Source organism: Cucurbita moschata, unplaced genomic scaffold (genome assembly GCF_002738365.1).
Source record: "Cucurbita moschata cultivar Rifu unplaced genomic scaffold, Cmos_1.0 Cmo_Scf00009, whole genome shotgun sequence".
Classification (NCBI taxonomy): domain Eukaryota; kingdom Viridiplantae; phylum Streptophyta; class Magnoliopsida; order Cucurbitales; family Cucurbitaceae; genus Cucurbita; species Cucurbita moschata.
In genome coordinates this window covers 5,100,540-5,121,199 of record NW_019268525.1, presented here as the reverse complement: position 1 = coordinate 5,121,199, position 20,660 = coordinate 5,100,540, and the positions used below count along the sequence as shown (strand labels likewise).

Genomic DNA, 20,660 nt, shown 5'->3' with positions numbered 1-20,660 from the left:
ACCAAAATAAATTAAATTTAGAACATAAAATAATATTATATTTATTAAAATTGGTATGTTTTTTTAACGTATTTTTCTCTTAAAATTTTGGAATTAGAAATCTTTGTATTGTATAAGGGAAGTATAGTTTTCACAATTTCTACGATTTTCATTACTGGATTAGAAAACAGTTTAAAAAATACATCTCCCAAATGGATAAATGAAAATATAAAAAAGAATACAAATTCCTTTTTTTTTTTTTTCCCGTCCCCAAAATAAAATTTGTCAAATTCTGGTTCTCAACCTCGTTGAAGACCCGATTGAGTCCAATATCGAGGCGTTGGATCGGAGAAACACAAAGAAATCGAAGTGAAAATGAGAAGAAGACCTGGCATTGGAGGTCTGCAGACGGCTGCGGCAGCGAGGGTTCTTTTCTGCTCAATCTATTTCTGTTCCTCCAAAATTTGTGAATTTTTTCAATTTAAGTGCTTAAATATTTGGATTTCTATGGGTTTATTGTTCATCTCCATTTATTTTGACGTTATTTTCATCTTTTTAGATTGTGTTTTCCATTGATTAACCGGCGATGATAATATTTATTTCTAGGACCAATACCGTCAGCTGGGTGAAAATGTAGCGAAGCTCAGAACCGATATGATGAAGGAGCAGCTCTCCACCTTTCGATCTCAGTTAGAGGATTTCGCGCGCAAACACAAGGTCTTTATTCCTCCCACAACTCCTTTCCAGTATTTTGCTATCAAATTTATAAGATGAATGAAGCTATCTGCTGGAATTTCTGACTTAAGATTTGAGATCTACTTTATTTAATTAGAAATTATTTTTCTCAATATTAAAGTGATTACAAATTTAAGACTGTTGCTGGATGCTTTCCCTTGGATTAATGCTTCCTTTGTTCACGTTGGAGTTGGAAAATTATTGTACTACTCTTTCGACTTTGTAATGGCGGCTTATTCTTGCTTCCAAATTATTCCTGAACCAAAAACTAGTGAATGCTGCTCGATTGCTTATTGTGTTGTTTCATGGTTCTCTCCTTTTTGGCCCTGGCAAAGTAGTGTCAGTTTCTCTCCACCTTAATAAAATTGAACTTCAAGTCACTAATTTGATTTGTGCAGAAAGATATCAGCAAGAACCCGGCTTTCAGATCACAGTTTCATGAAATGTGTGCTAAAGTTGGAGTAGATCCCTTGGCCTCTAACAAGGGGTTTTGGGCAGAGCTATTAGGCATTGGTGATTTCTATTACGAGATTGGTAGGTATGCATTTGATCTTTTCAGATTGAAGTAAAAGAAAGTTTTGTGACTTATCATGTCAAAGGAGGGATTGATGTGTCTCTCGCTTTCTTGATAGGTGTATTCTAGTGATTTATTGTTATCTTATATTGTTTGCACGATGTTTCTTCTCAAACTTTAGAAGATATTTCTTTTGCTTAAAGGGAAACTTGGCCTGAAGTTGATGGCATGTAAAATTCTTATAGCAGTTTGGTTTCCGGCTCATGGTTATGTCTGCGTTGACATGCTATGCTAGTCCTCTGTGTCTAGGTCAAGGAATTTTCATTTGGATTTCTTCTCGAGTTGACAAATCAGGGGGAATAGCTTAGTTGCTTCTATATATATATATATATATAGTAGCCTCTTTATTCTTGTTCTGACCTAGAACTTGGAAGGAGAACTTCCCGCACTCTAGAAGTGTGATGTAAAAACAATGGTATTTTAGCCCAGTAATGAATTTTAAATTTCTCATATGAAATTCAGAATGTGTTTTCTTTGCTTATTGATTAAAGATATTAACAGTTGACAAAGAATAAATTATTATTAAGAGTAATTGTTCTAGTATATCTCAATCTTCTTGCTGGATGTGTTTGCTAAATGTAATTAAACTATTTTGCTAGACAGGAGTGCAAATTGTTGACATTTGCTTGTCTACAAGACCCCACAATGGAGGCTTGATTAGCTTACAAGAACTTTGTACCTTGCTTCGGCAGAGAAGAAAAAGTGATCGTGAAGCTGTTTCTGAGGATGACTGCCTGCGTGCTATAAGTAAACTGAAGGTATTGACATTTTCCCGCATGTCTGTGAATATCCATTATTACTGTGTAAAAGAATCTTAATTTTAAGATTTACATTGAAAGTCATTTACATGTAACTCAATTCTTGTTTATATGGTTTATTTCGCTCTTTATATTTAGGGGAAAAAATTTAATTTATACCTCTAAATTTGGAGGGTATATAACTCAATTCTTATTTCATTTTAAAATTGTTGATGGATAGCTTTCACACATGTATAAGACTTCTGTACATGTAGAAATTAACATAAATTAGAGAGAAATGCTAGGCACAATAGATAGTAGGTTTTTTCTTTTTTTATTTTTATTTTTACTATGAACAATTTTTCATTTTATTATCTTCTTATATTTTTCTCTACTTATTAAGAAGAACTTTGTGATAATTTTTATTGTTACTTTGGTAAGACTTTTGGGAGATGAATAATTTTATTTAAATGCTTTTAGCTAGTTGTAAATGGAATCGAGTGAAATAGCTATAAATCACGAATGAAGAGTCTAAATATTCATTTATGAGCATGTTGGGTTTAAATTGATACAATTATTAGTTTACAATTTTGATTAATACAACTCTAATGTTTAGGGGCATAAATAGATTTTTGCCTTTATATATATCATCGTACCTCTAATTAATTTTCTTAGTTTAAAATTGGTAATAGTAATATTAATATTTAAATTGTATACAATAAGCAAGATACCCATTATTCATTTACATTCATATACACAAGTACTTTAAACGTATTTTTACATTTAGAAAAGATGTATATAAATTTCATTCAATATTCAAATAGTTTCTACAAGTTCCGTGATTTATTCATCAATATATGAATAAACTCGATGCATCAAAATCAATGTGGGCATCAGTACTTTCTTTTTTGGCGGGATAAAGTTTTCTTCATTTTTGGGATGACTGAGATGGAAGTAGTTATTCTCACAGGAAAATTTTCTCCTCTTGGGTAGGTTGATTCCAACTAAAATCTTACCTTTATGTTATGTTGCTGGGGGAGATCTTACCAGAATAGTTTATGTGCTTTTTGTGGTACAAATATTTATGTGCTTAACTAATGTTTTCCTTGGAGCACTTTTGTTATTGTTTGTTATTTAATGTAAAATATTTTATTTTGAATGGAGTATATATCTTGTTGATTTACGAAGTGGCATCCTGGAGTTCTTACACTGGCATTCTGATAATTTACTCCAGATATTAGGAAGTGGTTTTGAGGTAATTACTGTTGGCAAGAAAAAACTTGTCCGGTCAGTTCCAACCGAGTTGAACAAAGACCACAATGAAATTCTTGAGCTTGCCCAGGTTACTTTCCCATTCAGCCCTTACTGCAATATATTTGTGTTACAAAGAGAATAATCCCAATACCACAACTGTTCTCTCAGGCTCAAGGCTATGTAACTGTTGAGGAGGTAGAGAGACGACTTTCTTGGACTTCTGGTCGTGCAGTTGATGCCCTCGATACTCTCCTGGATGTAAGTTTTAGCTCACTTTTCTTTTCTTTTATCTAGCACTATTAGACATTGCATCTGTAAAAGATTTTTGCAATTTTCCAGGAAGGTCTTGCAATGATTGATGATGGCCATCGTGATGGTAGACGTCGTTATTGGTTTCCTTGTGTTTCTCCTATTTCATCTTTACTCGGCACTGATGCCTGACATCATAATTTTGGACAAAACAAGAACTATGGTATGTGGTACGATAGAATGTCACAAAGCAAATGTATCATTTACATTTTGTGTCAGAAGTACTGTTGTTTTTCATTTCCTCCTATGTTTTATTTATTTCTTTTAGTTGAATTTGGATGGACAATGCATAAAGAAAAAGCACTTCTGCAAAGAACAAATCATTATATATATATAGTTTACATGTGAAGATATTCCAAATAAACAATTTTGTGTCCTTCCATTCTGCAAGGAAAAACATATTATGATCGAACAAAGAACACGGTTAATATGCTGTAGTTTGTTCTATAATCTCAGTCTCTTCTGTCCATTCGGAATGAGGCTCGGTCCAAGATCTTGGTCTCACCCCAAGCTTGAAGAACAGGATCATCTCTAATGCCTCAAAAACCCTTGTTTCATCTAAAAGCTTATTCCAAATTCCGCTTACTATGCAGTAGTTGTTGTTATAGGGTGGACGATGATGTGCAGAATGCTGCAATCGCGACACTAGCAGGCCAGCATCTTGCATTGCTACTACGAGTGGTGGTAGTTGACTCTTTTTGTCGTGAGCCCATGCATGGAACTGTTGGCTGAACATTATACAGCCTGAGCATACGGCAACGAAACCATGAAGAATAGGGTCATTAAATGCAAGGGTTATAGGAAGTACAGTGAAAGTCACAGCTCGTGCCAAAGCATACAGATTGTTGGCAAATTGACGCTTTGTGATTGTCCATGGCCGCTTATGATGGCCTTGGAATGCTTCTATTTGGGTGCCAAAAATTGGAGTTGAGGGGTCGCCATAGTTATCGATGCCCCAATGGTAAACCCCAGATCCAAGGTCAGCTAAAATGTAGCCTACCAATGCTGCTAAAGCAGGCTCAAGCCAGGTATGTGTACTGGCTGCACCTGCTATTGATTTTGCTAAAGAGATTAGCACTATGGTGCACCCACTTGTCACCCACACACGATGACTCCAGGTCGATTGTAAACTCGGATCATTAAGAACAGAATAATAGGTGGAGGAATTGGGCAATACAGGTGTAGTAGGAGATAAAGGCTCTCGTTCAATGACTAGTTGGCCATCACCGTGCTTGGGTTTGGCGGCGGCGGTGGTAGCAGCAGCAACATTGACTGTGGTATTGGCTATGCAGCAGACAAATTTGCGTTGAATCGCAGGGCTCCACAGGCTAACATGTGTTTTGGAGCTCAATAGGAACTTGTTTTGAACTAAGATCGACATTGGAAAGGAGGAAGAAGAAGAAGAAGAAGAAGAAAGCAATACAGAGGAATGAAGAGTGCCAAAATATTGTGAAGTCTGTTGAGTTGAATTAGTGGCGAACAGGAATGCACATAGGATCAATGGTATTGTTTGTGGAAAGCTTTTTAGACTACGTGGAACAGTCTATGCCGTTTAAGCATACGCAAGTTACAGGTTTTGAAACCACAAATTTCTGAACCCATTCTTTGGTTGAAGATAGAGACGCAGAGGTTGAGATTAACTCCTTTTGGGCGGTTTGGAAACTACCGTATAAATATTGAATTCTGTGCCAAACTATTTTAGGAAGGAAAAAATAAATAAATAAAAGTGAGTCTTTTAAGTTTGGCTCATTTTAGTCTTCGTTTCAAACGATTATTTTTAATTTTTATTGTAAAATTTTATCCATAACTTTTAAATATGAAGTTACATATACTTATTAACCAATTGTTCAAATTATGATCCGAAAAAGTTAAAATAAAAAAAAAGTAAAATTTGATGGATGCTTATGATACTCTAAATTATGATCTTAGGAGTATGCTTCTATACTTATTATGACGTAAATTTTTTATGAGATATACATATGTACATATATATTTGTGTTGTACTATTGCGCACTTATTACTCGAGTTAAACTTCATAGAGAAAGATTCATGAACTTAGGATTTATGCCCTTGATTTAAGATTAGACCTAACAACTTGGATTCATTTAATAATACAATACAACTAGAACCATGAAACCAACACAATGCTCTTTTAGCTAGGTACCACCACAAGAAATTAATCGAATCTAGCTATTTGTGCCTTAAGTCACTTGAGACCTCTCTATATTTTCGGTACACTATGATCTCGCGGTCCTCACCTTAATTAGTGGGATGTTTCGCCTAGGTTGGTGGGATGCCTCATCTCGATTAATGAGTTGTCACATATGATTTTGTTGCCTAGATGGGTAACTACACAATTTCATACCAATCATGTGACCTAGATTGGTATGGATAGGGATGCGTCCCAGATTCATGATTTATTAATTTTCTTAGATCAGTCCTTCACTTGTTGATCCCGTTGGATGAGCCCTTCGTTTGACGATCAACTTGAAGGATTGATTGAAGTTTTTAAATATTGTATCTTTCATATACCTTTAACTCATCTTACTTCAAAAAAGAAAAAGAAAAAAAAATTGCCTGTGACCTTGATTTTAAAGAAGTGTACATTCTCCAAACAGAATTTAGATAATTTTAGGGATTAAGATGTTTGAAATAATTTTAGGGATTAAGATGTTTTGATCAGTTTAGTATCATGTGACGTGTTAGCAACTCAAACGAACTCCGAACAACATTCCCACCACATCAAGTTTTGACAACCTTTCAATTTTTGTCCTAATTAGCAAACCCAATAACAAAACTTGTATATATATACATACTTATCGATGATCTCTTTCATCACCCATCATAATAGAGAGAAGATGACGACCGAGGAAGGCATTCACCACCATCCACACAACAGTACTGACTGGAGCCTTGAACCCATGGACGAAAATAAACTAAGCGATAATAATATGTACTTAAACCAGCCACAAAAGCGAGTTATCATCAGCTCATCATTTGTGAAACAACATATCATCAAGACATCGGAATCGTCGAAGCGTTCGACCAGGTCGTGGTGGAAGAACCCGAAAATAAAGAGACGGCGGCGTGTTGCCAAGTACAGATTCTATACTGTTGAAGGGAAGGTAAAGAGTTCCATAAAGAAAGGAATCAAATGGTTGAAAACCAAGTGTAGCAGAATCATATTTGGGTTTTGATACAATTTTATTTAACCCATGTGTGTTCTGTAAAATAAAATAATTATATTATTATAAAAAATAAAAAATAAAAACCTCAATTATGAAAAACTACTAATTCCATATAATTTTTCCTTTCTTTTCTATTTTAACAATATCCATGATGAGTTTAGGAATGTTAAAACATCATCATCAAAACTAAGGGTTCATAAGCATAGTATATTAAATCAAACCAAAATCAATTGCTATAATATATATGTTCCCCCAAAGTCCAGTGTTACAATACCTGCCCATACCCACAAAATAAAAGGCAAGAAACCACCTAAATTAATTTAGAATCAATTTTTTTTATTAACATAATAATAATAATATATGGAACCCTCCTCCCATTTCTCAGCTCATTCAGAATCACAAACCAAACGTCTACATCTACAACTCAATGTTTCAACACAATTTACTCCCTCCCTAAAGATGCAAAATAAAGATATGTGAACTCGAAATGGAATGTCTAAAACTAATTACTTTGCATCTCCTTCCATTATGTGTTCTTCATGATGCTAAGAACCTACCCTTAATTTCATTTGTGTCAAAAATATTTCATTTCAACATGAATACCTTGTTGTAAATCATGGGCGCAGAGTACTTAGTAATTTGAGAGCCAACTCCTCTTGTTCTGCCACTGAAATCGACTCTGTATTTAAGTCCGCTTTATTGTCAATGTCGCTATCACTGTCGACAAATTTCTTGGACCTTTTCTGAGGTCTGTCTTCTTCAGACGCAGAAACGTCGTCGTCGTCCTCAATTTCTTTGGCAGCCCTCTTCTTCATCTTATTCATCTTCTCTTTCCGCTTCTCCTTTAGGCGATTATGATTGAGAAGTTTGTCTTCCTTGTCAGCTTGTTTCAACTCTTCCCTCCTCTTTTTGTAAAACTCATTTTTTAGATCTGACACATGAACCAAATAATAAATAGGAATACTAACGCTTAAAGACAAGCAGTAGGGCAGGTTCAAAGTTAGATATCTTCACTTTGTGCTTGTTTACTAGGTCTAGTCTAACAAAAATTAATTGTACATCAAAACATTTATTTTCCTTTTTTTTTTTATTTTACTAGTTTTCCTTGAGAAGATTGATGGGACAAGAATCCATACAAAGAAAGCACCACCCATCATGAAACGAAGGAGCCTCAAAAGAAAAAGAACTAATAGTAATCACAAAAAAAGAAGGCATACCTTTGTCGACTACAAATGTCTCATTGCTACTTTTGATGTCAGCTAGCTTAGCAAGAGGGGCAAGTGGGTTGCCCTCGTCATCAAAACTGACTCTCGTCCCTAATGGTCTGTGGACATTGATCTTCAACTTCTTTTTCTTCAAAATCCGAGTACGTGGCCTAAACAAAGTTCCTAAATCTTCAGAATGCAAGAAAACTAAAGAAAATAATCGTAATTTTTAACATTTACCCCAACTATGATCAATTAGCAAGATCATGACCAACCACCGTATTTAAATTCATAGAAAAAATATAAAACAAAAAACTCACACAGCATCTTCAACTTCACTAGTAGGGATATCAGTAGGAGGAAGAAGTCCTTGGTTGCTTTCTTTAAAGTCGCCATACTCCAATTCTTCACCGGATGGATTTAAAGCATTCTCATTATCAGACGATTCCAACGCAAGATAGGTGGTAGTGTTAGCCGACATCTTCTGTGACCTCTTTTTCTGATCAATGAAACGGATTTTTGGGGTCATTGGCAGCCCCATTGAAGCTGAAAAATCGTCAATTGATAGTTTCATAACATCAAAGATTTCCTTATCCTTCTGGATATGAATTGATCGAAGATATGTGATAAAGGCCCTTTGAGCGAGTTGCTGAAAATTGGGATACTTGACTAACAAAGCTGACAGCAAACCAGAAACTGGTTGAAGTCTTTTTGTATTTGCCTACAAAAGGAAGTAGATATGATGGTACGGTAAGAACGTAGTTAATTTATGATATAAACACTTCCATTGGTTCATTATACTAGACACACATTTCTTACAACGTAAAAAAGAACATCATTCATTATCATCATAAAAGGAACATGCTAGTTCTCAACCACCCCACTCCATACCACCCCAGATTATCTTTTATATAACTAATCTTTTTCATATTTTTCCTAAGCACCCCAGAACAAAATAACATAATTATCTCACCTACCATAAGCTTGACTAATGTTAACAAAAACTTATATGCCATAAATGCTCCATAATATTACTTACGCAAAATTTCAGAGAATAGGAGGTGAGAAAGAAAGAGAGCATATGTACCTTGATAAGCTGAATAGGTACTTTAGCAGATTCTAATTGTTCAAGCATTTTCATCTCCGAGGGCATAAGAAATAAAACAGATCTCCCACCTGAATGGTACCGAGCGGTGCGGCCAACTCTATGTATGTAAGAAGCCACATCTTCTGGGCAATCAACCTTCACAAACAAGAACAAGATTGGAATCATACACCAGCACCAGTGAAGATTAATCATGATCATTTCTTTCAAGTAGTTTACCTGTACAACCCAGTCAACAGCCTTATTAAAATCCAGACCTCTAGAGGCTACATCTGTTGAGAAGAGGACTGACCGCTTCTCACAGAACTCAGAATATATCCCCATCCTTTTGTCCTGCTTCATCCTTCCATGGAGGCACTTCAATGGGATTCCAGGACGCAGCTTTTTGAAAGTTTCAAAAACAAACTTCACCTGTTAAACAATGGTGAGAAATGTCAATGATCGAAGCAACAATGAATAGTACATAAAGATACGACATTATAATTTTTTTATAAGATTCTTTCTTGTTTACTTTGTTTTCAGAGTACTTGTTGAAGAATACTGATCTATTTCCAAAGATGCATCAAATGAATTAATGTTTACATTGTTGTCGACTAACCAGTTCTAATCTCGAAAGCTTAACAAGTCAAACAGCAGAAACGCAGAAAACCTATTGACAACCTAAGAATAGAGTTTGATCAACTAAAGATGCACCAAAAAATCTAACCACAATAAGATGTCTAACATGAGATCTCCTGCAATCAAAAGTTCAACTAGTAACCAAAAAGTATCACCAGCAGTTACCTGCTTGCAGCTTGAGAGAAACACAAGAATCTTAGAATTAAGATGTGCCTTTATAAAGCTCCATAACATGTCTAGCTTTTGCTCGAGAGGAACAACCAAAGCAGTTTGTTGTAAACTATTGGGGGTAGCTGTCACAGATTCTTCATGAACACTAAGGTACTCAGGATCTTTCAAACTGAGTCTGGCAAGATCCTGAACAGACTTTGTTTGAGTTGCTGAGAACAGAAAGGTTTGTCTGTGCTTAGGTAGCTGTGAAATAATTGCATTTAAAGTCTTCTTAAATCCGACATCAAGAATACGATCAGCTTCATCAAGGACTAAAACCTGCTCACTAGCCAGGAACCATACAATCAGCAACAAATTATATATACATGCAAACCATCACTGAGAACAAACAGTAGAAAGCACATTAGGCAGGCAGCAACACAAAAAGAAACAGAAAAAAAATCAAGGTTGGAAATTCATAGGAATTAATTATTTTTCAATTCTCCCTAATCTTTTATATCACTCCCTGCGTGTGTGTGTGTGTGTGAGAGAGAGTGAGTGAGACAGAGAAAGACAAAAAATAAAAAATAAAAAATAAAAATTCAAGATTGGAAATCCAAAGGAAGTAAGTATTTTTCAACTCGATTCCCTAATTTTTTATAACCCTCCCTGGGTGTATACAAGTGTGAGAGAGAGAACCCTCATCAACAAATGAAAGAGATTCTGGGCGTTGATTAAAACAAAGATCAGAACAAACAAATCATCAAACTTACTTTTCTGTCTAGGAATGCAAAGAGATAACCTTTTATGAAATGAAAAGGTAGACAAGAATGACGTTTTAAATCAGGTATCAAAAATTACGTCCTAATCGTTAAAGTAAGGTATCAATAAATTGAGAAATTAAATATGGTGACCTGCAACTGTGAACAATCAAAATTTGGAGTCTCGTCCATGTGCTGAAGGAGTCGACCGGGAGTGCAAACAAGAATGTTCAACTCATTCACATGCTCCTTCTCAGTGTTAACATCTTTACGACCACCAATTAAAAGGCCAGCACTGAAATTATGAAATTTCCCAACAGCTTTTAAAACATCAAAAAGCTGAGCTCCTAATTCTCTTGTGGGAGATATTATTATACTCCCTACTCCATCCTCAGGACCCCATCTCTCTCTATACAACTTCTCAAGAACCTGAAAATTGGATTCCATTGGTAAGTTTAAGCAATTTATGCATGCTGGCGGTAAGAGACGTCACACATTATAATTTTTAACAACAATAAGTTAAAAAGGCTTCTCAATTATCCTAAACTCCCTGTAAATAAACCGCCCTCTAATCCAATATAACCATCCATGTTCAACTTACAGGTATGAGAAAAGCTAGCGTCTTTCCTGAACCAGTTTTGGCTGCACCAAGAATATCTCGACCACAAAGGGCGTGAGGCAGCGAAGCCCTCTGTATGTCCGTCATATCAACGAATTCAGCTTTCCGCAACCCATCCTTGGTCTTGTTCGAAATCGGCAACTGATCAAACTTAGTAGCTCCGGCGTAACAAGAGTAAGTATCGGCGTCGATGCGGCCAAGGGGAGCACCCGCAGGAGGTGGAGGAAGCGACATCGGGTTAGAGCCTGAGTCGGGTTTCTGGGATTGAATCCATGAATTCAAGAGCTTAATTTCTTCAATTTCGGATAGACGCTTCTGCTTGCCAGACGACTTCTTGGATTTGAATTTCTGCTTCATTGCGAAGGAACTGGGATTGGCACGAAGTTGCAGCAGAGAGGGAGATAGAAAGAGAGGAAAATAACAGTAGCGGTGCGCCGGTTGGGTCTGCGGCTGAGGCAAATACGGGAGTGGGAGAAATACAGCCAAAAATCGGCTTGGGAAGGTGGGGTTTAGGGTTTAGGGTTTTTATTTTATTTTTTTTGCTTGGCTTAATTATACAGTTATGCTTCAATAATAAAAATGCTTTAAAAAATATCTTTAATCTTCAAAATAATATTTTTACCGATATACCCATAAAAAATTTTAAAAATATTCCTAACTTTTTCAAAAACATTATTACTATAACATCAAAACTCGAGAATTTAAAAACATTTTAAAATGTCTTTATTGGTAAGAGTCTTTTATGGAAAGCATTAAAATTTTATTAATTCTCTTAATATTTAATGGATGGTGCTCATAAAAACAGTTTTTACCCTAAAAGAGAAGGAGGGCAAAATTGTCATTTTACTAATTAGCAGCAAATTTCTTGTATTTTTAATTAAATATAGAGAAGGGGTCTCAAGAGGAAGGCAAAAAAATGGCTAAAATAAGATGGAGAATTTTTAGAAAAATAATGATAAAATAATAGAATGGAATAATTACAAAAGAGGACCTAAAAAGTTGGAATTTGCAAAATGGTCCTTGCCATACAAAATCTGGTTTCCATCCGGGTTCAGCCACGTAGATATTCCAAGGTGGAAATTGAGTGAAAATTTATAATTTAATTTCGAAAAAAGTATTAATAATTGAATGGTAAAGTTTAGAGTGTGATTAGAAAAAGAAAATTAGGAGTTAAAAGTATATAGGCAGTAAATAAATAAAAAATAATTATTTTAAAAAAGGAAAAATAATTAAAATTGGAGGAATACGGAAAAAATGAGGGGTAGGCGGCGTCCAAAAAGGGGGTAAAAAACCATAGGAGACAGTGAAGCACGGTTAAGCATTACGCAGCGCACGTAACGCAACAGCCAAAATACAATTTCTTCTCATTTTCCCTTTCTTCTTCTTCTTCTTCTTCTTCTTCTTCTTCTTTCTCCGTTAGATCTTGTTTCTGCAACTCGACCTTTTTTTTTTATTCTCACAGAGACGAACACCACCGTTTGATCCAGCTCTCTCACTCTCAGAAACTGGTATATGGGTTGCAGAAACAGGGAGTTTTCGGAGGATGAGACTTGCTCTTCCACGCTCAGCGAGGCCCTGCTCTTTGCCACCATGTGCCTCATTGGCCTGCCCGTTGAGGTTCACATCAAGGATGGCTCCGTCTATTCCGGCATCTTCCACACTGCATGTGTCGAGAATGAATATGGTGCGTTTCCATTGCCTTCTTCTTAATTCGTCTTTGCTTCCTCCGTTTATTTCCCCTGAATCTATCAATTGCTTGAATCGTGCTGTATACGTCCGTTCTTTTGTCAATTTTTGTCCTGCTTTTGCATCGGTTTTTATTTGTTTTTTTTTTATATATATAAAATATATCGCGTGCATTTGGTGGCACGGTGTGTAGATGATTTGGATCCGAAATCTGATTTGGGCGTGGATGGATAAAAAGATTGGCATCTATTCTTTTTTTTTTTCCCATCGCGTTCTCTGGGACAGGAGACGCACCTATGTCGTTAATTGAATTTGTTGATTTTGCTTTTTTATCCTCCAATGTTTTAATGGAACTTGCCGTGATTCCCCTACCTCTTTTCCCCTAAACATTGACAAATGGCGATAGTTATGAAATCAATCTGTGTATCACTAGGCGTCGTTCTGAAGAAAGCAAGGATGACAAAAAAGGGTAAAAGGAATGTGAATGTCGATGATGGAGTTGTAATTGATACTCTTATCGTTCTTTCTGGTGATCTTGTCCAAGTTGTTGCGACGGTATGTAATTAAGGCCACTTTTATTTCGCAATTTCATGTTATTAAATTTAATTTAGTTTAAATCTAGGTCATACTGGGTTTTTCAAATGTACAGGAAGTTCTACTTCCGGCTGGTAGTTTTTCCAAAAGTTTGGCTGTTTGTGATAACGAATCCATGGTCAATGATCCCACTTCGTTGCTTCCAGCGACAGAGACTAAGACATGTATGGAGTCATTCAAGGAGGGAAGTCAGATTAATCAAACAAGGTATACTTCTATTGTGATATGTTATATATTTATGGATTGATAGCAATCTGGTCTAAATTTTGGAGGTTGATATTCTTTTGTATGTGGCATTTGGAGTGATGTTATTGGTAATAGTTGTTTCTCACGAAGCCTGATTGTTGTTGGAACTGAAAGATTGTTTCCAAGGTCACTATTGGTATAAATGTAACCTTATTTCTAACATGGAAGCAAATTGAGAAGAACAAAGTAACTGACCAAAAAAAAAATATGTAGAAATTTTTGTTGAGGAATGTTGTCAACTTGGCCTCTTATTTAAAATTAGAACTGAGGAATTTATCCTAAAAGAAGGAGCTTTCTGTGGTGGAGAAGGTTATGTTGTCTTCAAAATGACCATTTTCATCTTGATTTTATTTGGAAAGATATTCTGTTCTCTCCTACTTAGGTCTTACATATATACGGAACATATTCTTGCTACTAAATCAGTTACATGAAAGTAGCTTTAGGAAATTATTATTTATTGGCATGTTAACAAGCATTGTGCATCGTATAGAATACTATAATCTCTTGCTTAGTAATTCGTATTTCAAAATTGGAGAAGGTTTTACTAACCTGAGCGTAGTTTGACTGGTTAAGGCATTGTGTCCTTTATAGGTTTAAATTGTTTCCCCCCAAATTTGTTGAACTAAAAAAATGGGGAAGGTTTTCAATTATATTCTAGTGTGATTTATGTGCTTATTGAAATTGACGTGACTACCAACACGTAATTCTAAAAACAGTGACCTGGTCCAAGATCAAAATGGGTTTGCTCATGGTTCACTGCCTACTGTTACTGGGAAGCAAAGTGATGTTAGACAACTATTGGGAGACAATGTTGAGAACAACAAGGGAGATGCACAGCAGAAAAAGGAAAGGTCAAATTGCAAAAAGGTGAAGTTTCCGTGCCTTGCTTGTGTAGTAGTTGCACTCCCCACCCAGCGTATGCTTCTAAAAGTATCAAGTTTTAAATGGATCGATAACTCTATTAAAAGGATAGTTAAGAAACACTCTTGTATTTATTAGGACGGCCTCCTCAAAGATATTACAGTATGTATTTTTCTTTTTATTTATTTATGTATATTTTTGCAAAGACTAGAATTAGTACTTGATAAAACACTGCTAACTGTTTGTATGAATTAGTTCATTGGCATGCTATATAAGTTTATCCATGTTAGTCATTGTTTTGAAGTTTATCATTTTCCTATTCATAATTGTTTTCCATTTTCCCCAACCTCCTTGCAGCCTCAAGGTGTCACTGATGCTGCAATCAATTGGAGGTTTGAAATAACTTGCCTTTCCTAAATATATTTCTTTCTTTATGGTTGTCCAGAAAAGAATTGGGGCCCTATCCCATGATGAGGCCGTCAAAGTACATGTGGGTCGTAAACTATCATCAGTTCTTTTATTACTGTTGTTATTGTTACTATAATTTTTGGTAAGAAATAATTTCATACAAAAAAGGGAACAATTTGTGTGGCAAATTTTTCTCTTACTTTATTCGAGATTGATATATCTGTTGGTTCAATTTTATTTTGTAAATAATTACTATCATCCGTGCTTTCATTAGTATTATTATTTTTGGTAAGAAACAATTGCATACCAAAAAGGGACATGCCCCACACATGCTCTTGCTTTATTTGAGATTGATATATCTGTTGGTTCAGTTTTACTTTGTAAATTGTAACCAGTTACTCTTGTCTCAGTCCTTATCTTTTGGTTTATGATAAATTATTTGACAGACGGGACCCAGATAACCAATTGAAAAAGGAGCAGGATGATCATGGTCAGGAATTTGACTTGCATAAAGGAGCCAATGTATGTCAATTAAGCTTATTCAGGACCTGGGTTTTCTTGAGAATTAGATGTTATTCTTTTGCGTGGACTAAATTTTAGATTGACTACTTTTGTTTCTGTAGGGTGATCGAGTTCAATCCTCTATATTGAGTGGTGAGTTCAAAGTGCTGTTAATGACATCTGGCTCACCTAATTTGGATATAAAGCTTGTATGGAAGGGTCTTCTTAGTATTGAAACTAAATATACTTGCAGATGGTTTTTATTTTAAATGTTTATTTGCAAATAGCATTACAGCATTCTAGTTTTAGTGACAACTTACCTACGGTATTAAATACAATAAAAAAAAATTACATCATAGGTGGTTGGCCTTTGAGATAAGCTTGTTGTTAGTTTAGTACCTACGGTATTAAATACAATAAAAAAAAATTACATCATAGGTGGTTGGCCTTTGAGACAAGCTTGTTGTTAGTTTAGGCATTAATGAATTTGCTATATAGTTTTCAAGTACCTTCCAGAGTGGAGAAGTCTTTGTAATGTTTATCATTCCTTGCCTACTTGAATTATAGTTTTCTTTATATACGGTGGATTTTCAGCATGATAAAGCAATTCTGAGAAGAAAAAGAACTTAATGATGACCTCAAAAATATTGTTTAAAGTGTGTAACTGTTTTGCTCCCGCTATTGTTATATTAGAGAAACCATGCACTGAAAGATCCATCTCAGCCAACACTACGAATGCATATTCAGTTGGTGTCTCAACTTCTTCACGTTCATCTGTGGATAGTAGCATGGACTCATGTCGCAGTTCTATAACGTCAACGATTGACATGGCCCCTTCTCACGGTTCAGAATCCAATAAAAGTGGCAAGGTACATATCATTATCAATTTATCACTATCACTACTAGAACTATAAGATAGGATGTTTACGAGACTTTTGGTTACTTTTGAGTACCTTTTTATTTGGATGATGTCAAAATATACCTTCATCCAATTAACTGGGATTAATCATCTGCCAGGGGCTGTTAAAAATTTATCATGCTATTATTTATGTGTTAAAAATTCTACTATTCTTCCCAGCCAAAATTCCCATATCAGTACAATATCCCCCAAGGAAGGGATCGTTGCCAATTTCTTACTCAATTTCTTGCTTAAAGGTGGTACCAAAGGAAGAGGTGGTCACCAGTTCATCCCCTCTTTTTACACATCACTCACCAACTTGCAAAAACACAAAATATTCTTTGATCTAATCTTAATTTAGCATCTTGAAGTTGCACAGAATTGAGATAAAAGGTTGTCTTTTTCTAGGGCCTTTCATTGTAGACAAGCAACACGAGCATCATTACCAAGCCTCTAGAGACACTTCTTGTCCTTGTACCCAAAACTTCTGGCCACTTCATTAAGGAGGATGCTACTCATTTACCCAGAAACCCTTATAAGATGCTAATTATTAAGGAAGACGCTACTTGTTGTTTACATCCAAAACCATCAGCAACTTCTCTTACCTTAGAGGTAGTACAAGTATTCCAACCACGATAAAATTAATTTTGAATAGATTGCTTATCATTGTAGGATCTGCTGATAAGGCAAATAGAAAGGGAGTGTCATTTAAGAGCTGAAGGTAGTGGAACTAAATCTATTCATATCCACACTTAAAAGTCCAGGATTGCAACTTAGAAGAATGCAGGCATATCCTTACTTAAATTCTCCACAGGTTTTCTGTCCATTATGCCATCTTTCAAACTACACGACTTTTCCTTTGTCCACTTTATTTTCTTCTGAGGTTCAAAATTTCTTTGCCTTGCTCCTTGTAATAGTTCCGTTGGGTACAATCAATGGAGGAAAGGTTGGATTCACATCATACTGAGATAATTAATTAGCTGGGTATTTTCTTCGGATATTACTAATTGTCAGCCCACGTGATTGGTTGGGCAGGGTGACATTCTGCCATCCAACAAGAAGATTGCCACTCCTTTTCTTCATAAGGAATTTACTATTTATTTATTTCGAAAACGTTCTTTCTTTCTTAACAGAAAACATGTCTTGTAAAAAGAAAAGAAGTTCAATCATAGAGCCTAGTTTTGAAGGGATCTTGAAAGGGAAGGATGGTAAAGTGGGTAATTAGCGAAAACATAATCAACTGAGATAAGCTTATTCCCTTTGATGTATGAGATTTGGATCTAGAAATGTATTGAAATTTGAATGAAGTTCCCATCCTTTTGAAATGAAAATGCATCATAATGAAAACTTTTCCATGTGAGGTAGGTTGTGCACGGTTTTATCACCTTTGACTATGGCCTTCGTACATTTATGTTAAAGCGATGATTCTTTTCAACGTTGCCTTGTTTCTTTCAAATCCTGTTAAAAAATTCAACTTTGAAATTAGCTGCATAATGTGCAACTTTTGTGTATTCGTTTGCTAAGAGGTTGAATTGATTCGAAGGACTGTTTGGTCTATGACATTGTGTCTTTTTAGGAGTTACTTATAATTGGATAAGCTTTTAAAACTGTTCCCCCCCCCCCCCAAATTTAAGAAGTGTTCGAACATTTCTTGTACAATATGGTCCTATTCATGGTTGTTAAGTTAGGCTCGTGGGGATTGATCACACATTGATGACAAGAAAAACTATAATTGATATTTCTTTTCTGATAACTAGTGAAATAATTTTTCTATTACATACTTACGCAGGAATTTAAGCTTAATCCAAGAGCCAAACTCTTCTCTCCGTCCAATGCAAATATTATGCCAGCAAATCATGCAACTCCAGTGGCTGCAAACCTGGCTTACATTTCAAACAACTCACCACCAGTTGTACCTTCGGCTGTTGTTCAACCAGAGTTAGATTTCAGTCCTTTTGTACCTCGTTCATCTGTGCCTGCCGCCAAGTTTGTCCCATATGGCAACTCATTAGCTGGATTTGATGGCAATGTTGCTCAATTTTCTCAACCCGTACGTATTGTTCGAGGTTTCTCTTGATCAGTTTTCCTTTTGTCTTTCTTATCATATCTATTTAGCCTTATGAGGATCTAAATAAGTTCTTCTTCTAGTTTGTTCTCTATCGCACAACCAAAATGAATTAAGGTTAAAACTCAAAACTGAATGTATAATTCCAGAGTTCCAGCCTAGGCATTTCCCACGTTCAAGAAGGAAATTTTAGGTCTTGTTTATGCGATCAGTTCTTAAAAAATGTACTGTAAATTAGGTAACAGATTTAATGATTGATGAGTATTGAAACCTGGAACTTGTACTTGGCATTTGCATTTCCAATGATAGTTTGGTTGCCTATGATTATGTGGTGAGGATACATGGTGGTTATATTACTATTTTAGTCAACCGTTGCACTGAAACTTCATTCTACTCTATTACAACAAGACGTGTAATTGTCACACGTAGTAATTTAGTTCATTAATTGTATTATAATCATAGTAGGATGATAATAGCATTATGACAATTTCAATGCAATTGTGGTAATAAACTTCTTTCCTGCAACTTTGCTGAGCCAAGTTACCCTTTTATAAACTACAGATGGTGGGACATGTGGGCACCAGGACACAGCCACTTAGATATGTTGGTCAGTATCCTCTCCAGGCTGGCCCGACCTTTGGGCCCCCAAATTCTTCAGCAGTAAGTGGAAATAGGATCATATTTAACCGTTCCATTTAATTTCTTCCCAATAAAGTTGCAATTTGAGTTAGCAGATTAGGGATTCCTCATCCCTATGCTGGCTATGTTTTTTTTTTTTCTTTTGGAATATATGATGTCTCTGTTTCTCAATAGAAAAAAAGAATTGTGAACAGATCAGAACGTACCTTGGTTTTTATCCATGACCAGGTCATATTTTGTTGGTAACCTTTACACTTCTCTTATTGTTACAGGTTATGGTCAGTCGTTTTGGGCAACTTGTTTATATGCAGCCAGTCTCCCATGTAAGTATTTAGTGTCCCATTTGTTAAAAGTATCAACTCTCCTTCCATAAATTCTATTGCTTTGAATTATTTGACCTTGTAGAATTGATCTTTTTCTTCACTTCATGTTTCTTGACGCCATGAGCAGCGTAATATTTACTTCTTGAATTGTGAGTTGTGAAGTAATTTAAATCGGATTATTTCAAGTTCTTTGGTTTTTCCTCTAGGTCAATTCATTGTATAATCTGTTTTCATTACGTTGCATATCTCTATGCCTCAACTTTCTGTGACCTCTTTCTGGTTCCTGCTACCCTTTTTTAAAATTATTTTTATTCCTTCTCCTGTCCAAATTGCCTATTAACCTCGTCTCATATTTCAGGACTTGGCTCAAGGTGCAACAGTCGTCTCACCGGTACCACCTTGCCCTTTGTTGACGACACAGCCTGCGCAATATCCAAAACATCAAGGTGAATTTTTTTTCCTGGCTAATGACGAGTATTTCCTTTGCATTGCTCAAAATTTTTATCATAAGCTTCGGTATTTTTTTTCTCAATTTATTTTTTTTATGATGCCGCTGTTTTTATCATAAGTGAGAAGGCAATTACAGTATCGGTTTCAAAATTGATCGTTAAGATTATGCTACTAAATCCAAACAATATTTCAATTTAAACAAATCGACATTTTTCTTCATTTAAAAGACCTCTACAAATGCAGGCACTGCAGCAGCACAAGCATTGCAGTTTTGCGTTCCTCCGCCATTTATGGCCAGTGGCCACCAACCGCTTGCCGCAGTTCCAAACCACATTCCAATTTTGCAGCCCTCCTCCTTCCCACTCAACCGCCCAATGCCAATGCCAGGAACTAATGCATTCTTCACCACCAAGTTCTAATGAATTTGTTTCTACTGTTAATTTTTCATGTAGTCAACCACAGCTTGGCAAAATTTTGGTCCTCTGAAAGTTTTTTCCTATTTTGATTTAATTATTAGCATTTATCGTTTTATCGGAGGGGGGATGCACTGTTTCCATTCAAATCAGGACATTTTACCATTGATTGGTGGATGGAGTCTGTTGAACTCTGTATAGGTTGAATTAAAATTTGTTTAGGATCAGCATTATTTCTTTCTTGTGAGGGGAACTCTGAGTCTTTCTCATTCATGAGTTGGTTTCAAATTATAAAAGTTGTTTGGAAAAAATGAAGGCAAGATAGTCTTGTTATTTTAGTGT

General features: G+C 35.6%; 4 protein-coding genes across 4 annotated transcripts; 2 read left to right on the top strand and 2 right to left on the bottom strand.

Annotated features, from left to right (window-relative positions):
- The first annotated feature begins 239 nt into the window (after positions 1 to 239).
- LOC111447975 (vacuolar protein sorting-associated protein 22 homolog 1) lies at positions 240 to 3,952 on the top strand. The gene is made up of 7 exons (XM_023087394.1): positions 240 to 405; positions 586 to 696; positions 1,113 to 1,248; positions 1,892 to 2,046; positions 3,260 to 3,367; positions 3,448 to 3,537; positions 3,619 to 3,952. The coding sequence occupies exons 1-7, from the start codon at positions 355 to 357 to the stop codon at positions 3,718 to 3,720; spliced, it is 753 nt and encodes a 250-aa protein (XP_022943162.1). The 5' UTR covers positions 240 to 354; the 3' UTR covers positions 3,721 to 3,952.
- On the bottom strand, positions 3,893 to 5,302 carry LOC111447974 (fatty acid desaturase 4, chloroplastic). Its single transcript, XM_023087393.1, has one exon. The coding sequence runs from the start codon at positions 4,967 to 4,969 to the stop codon at positions 4,013 to 4,015; it is 957 nt and encodes a 318-aa protein (XP_022943161.1). The 5' UTR covers positions 4,970 to 5,302; the 3' UTR covers positions 3,893 to 4,012.
- A 1,768-nt stretch (positions 5,303 to 7,070) lies between these two features.
- Positions 7,071 to 11,769, bottom strand: LOC111447786 (DEAD-box ATP-dependent RNA helicase 32). The gene is made up of 8 exons (XM_023087126.1): positions 11,217 to 11,769; positions 10,769 to 11,044; positions 9,870 to 10,193; positions 9,306 to 9,497; positions 9,069 to 9,224; positions 8,302 to 8,702; positions 7,994 to 8,151; positions 7,071 to 7,707 (listed from the first exon to the last, which is right to left on the bottom strand). The coding sequence occupies exons 1-8, from the start codon at positions 11,589 to 11,591 to the stop codon at positions 7,391 to 7,393; spliced, it is 2,199 nt and encodes a 732-aa protein (XP_022942894.1). The 5' UTR covers positions 11,592 to 11,769; the 3' UTR covers positions 7,071 to 7,390.
- A 774-nt stretch (positions 11,770 to 12,543) lies between these two features.
- LOC111447883 (polyadenylate-binding protein-interacting protein 4-like) lies at positions 12,544 to 20,656 on the top strand. Its single transcript, XM_023087251.1, has 13 exons — positions 12,544 to 12,918; positions 13,354 to 13,475; positions 13,570 to 13,721; positions 14,477 to 14,627; positions 14,979 to 15,013; positions 15,476 to 15,551; positions 15,653 to 15,683; positions 16,224 to 16,399; positions 18,218 to 18,478; positions 19,055 to 19,153; positions 19,405 to 19,455; positions 19,814 to 19,901; positions 20,149 to 20,656. The coding sequence occupies exons 1-13, from the start codon at positions 12,747 to 12,749 to the stop codon at positions 20,322 to 20,324; spliced, it is 1,590 nt and encodes a 529-aa protein (XP_022943019.1). The 5' UTR covers positions 12,544 to 12,746; the 3' UTR covers positions 20,325 to 20,656.
- Positions 20,657 to 20,660: the final 4 nt, after the last annotated feature.

Excerpts from the sequence above, each read along its gene's own strand:
- LOC111447975 (XM_023087394.1), top strand. The coding sequence starts at position 355 with ATGAGAAGAAGACCTGGCATTGGAGGTCTGCAGACGGCTGCGGCAGCG. Across the intron at positions 406-585 it reads AGACGGCTGCGGCAGCGAGG|GACCAATACCGTCAGCTGGG; the intron begins GTTCTTTTCTGC and ends ATTTATTTCTAG. Across the intron at positions 697-1,112 it reads ATTTCGCGCGCAAACACAAG|AAAGATATCAGCAAGAACCC; the intron begins GTCTTTATTCCT and ends TGATTTGTGCAG.
- LOC111447974 (XM_023087393.1), bottom strand. The coding sequence starts at position 4,969 with ATGTCGATCTTAGTTCAAAACAAGTTCCTATTGAGCTCCAAAACACAT.
- LOC111447786 (XM_023087126.1), bottom strand. The coding sequence starts at position 11,591 with ATGAAGCAGAAATTCAAATCCAAGAAGTCGTCTGGCAAGCAGAAGCGT. Across the intron at positions 9,498-9,869 it reads TTCTCTCAAGCTGCAAGCAG|GTGAAGTTTGTTTTTGAAAC; the intron begins GTAACTGCTGGT and ends ATTGTTTAACAG. Across the intron at positions 8,152-8,301 it reads AGTGAAGTTGAAGATGCTGT|GCCACGTACTCGGATTTTGA; the intron begins GTGAGTTTTTTG and ends AACTTTGTTTAG.
- LOC111447883 (XM_023087251.1), top strand. The coding sequence starts at position 12,747 with ATGGGTTGCAGAAACAGGGAGTTTTCGGAGGATGAGACTTGCTCTTCC. Across the intron at positions 14,628-14,978 it reads AAAGGTCAAATTGCAAAAAG|CCTCAAGGTGTCACTGATGC; the intron begins GTGAAGTTTCCG and ends ACCTCCTTGCAG. Across the intron at positions 19,154-19,404 it reads GGCCCCCAAATTCTTCAGCA|GTTATGGTCAGTCGTTTTGG; the intron begins GTAAGTGGAAAT and ends TTATTGTTACAG.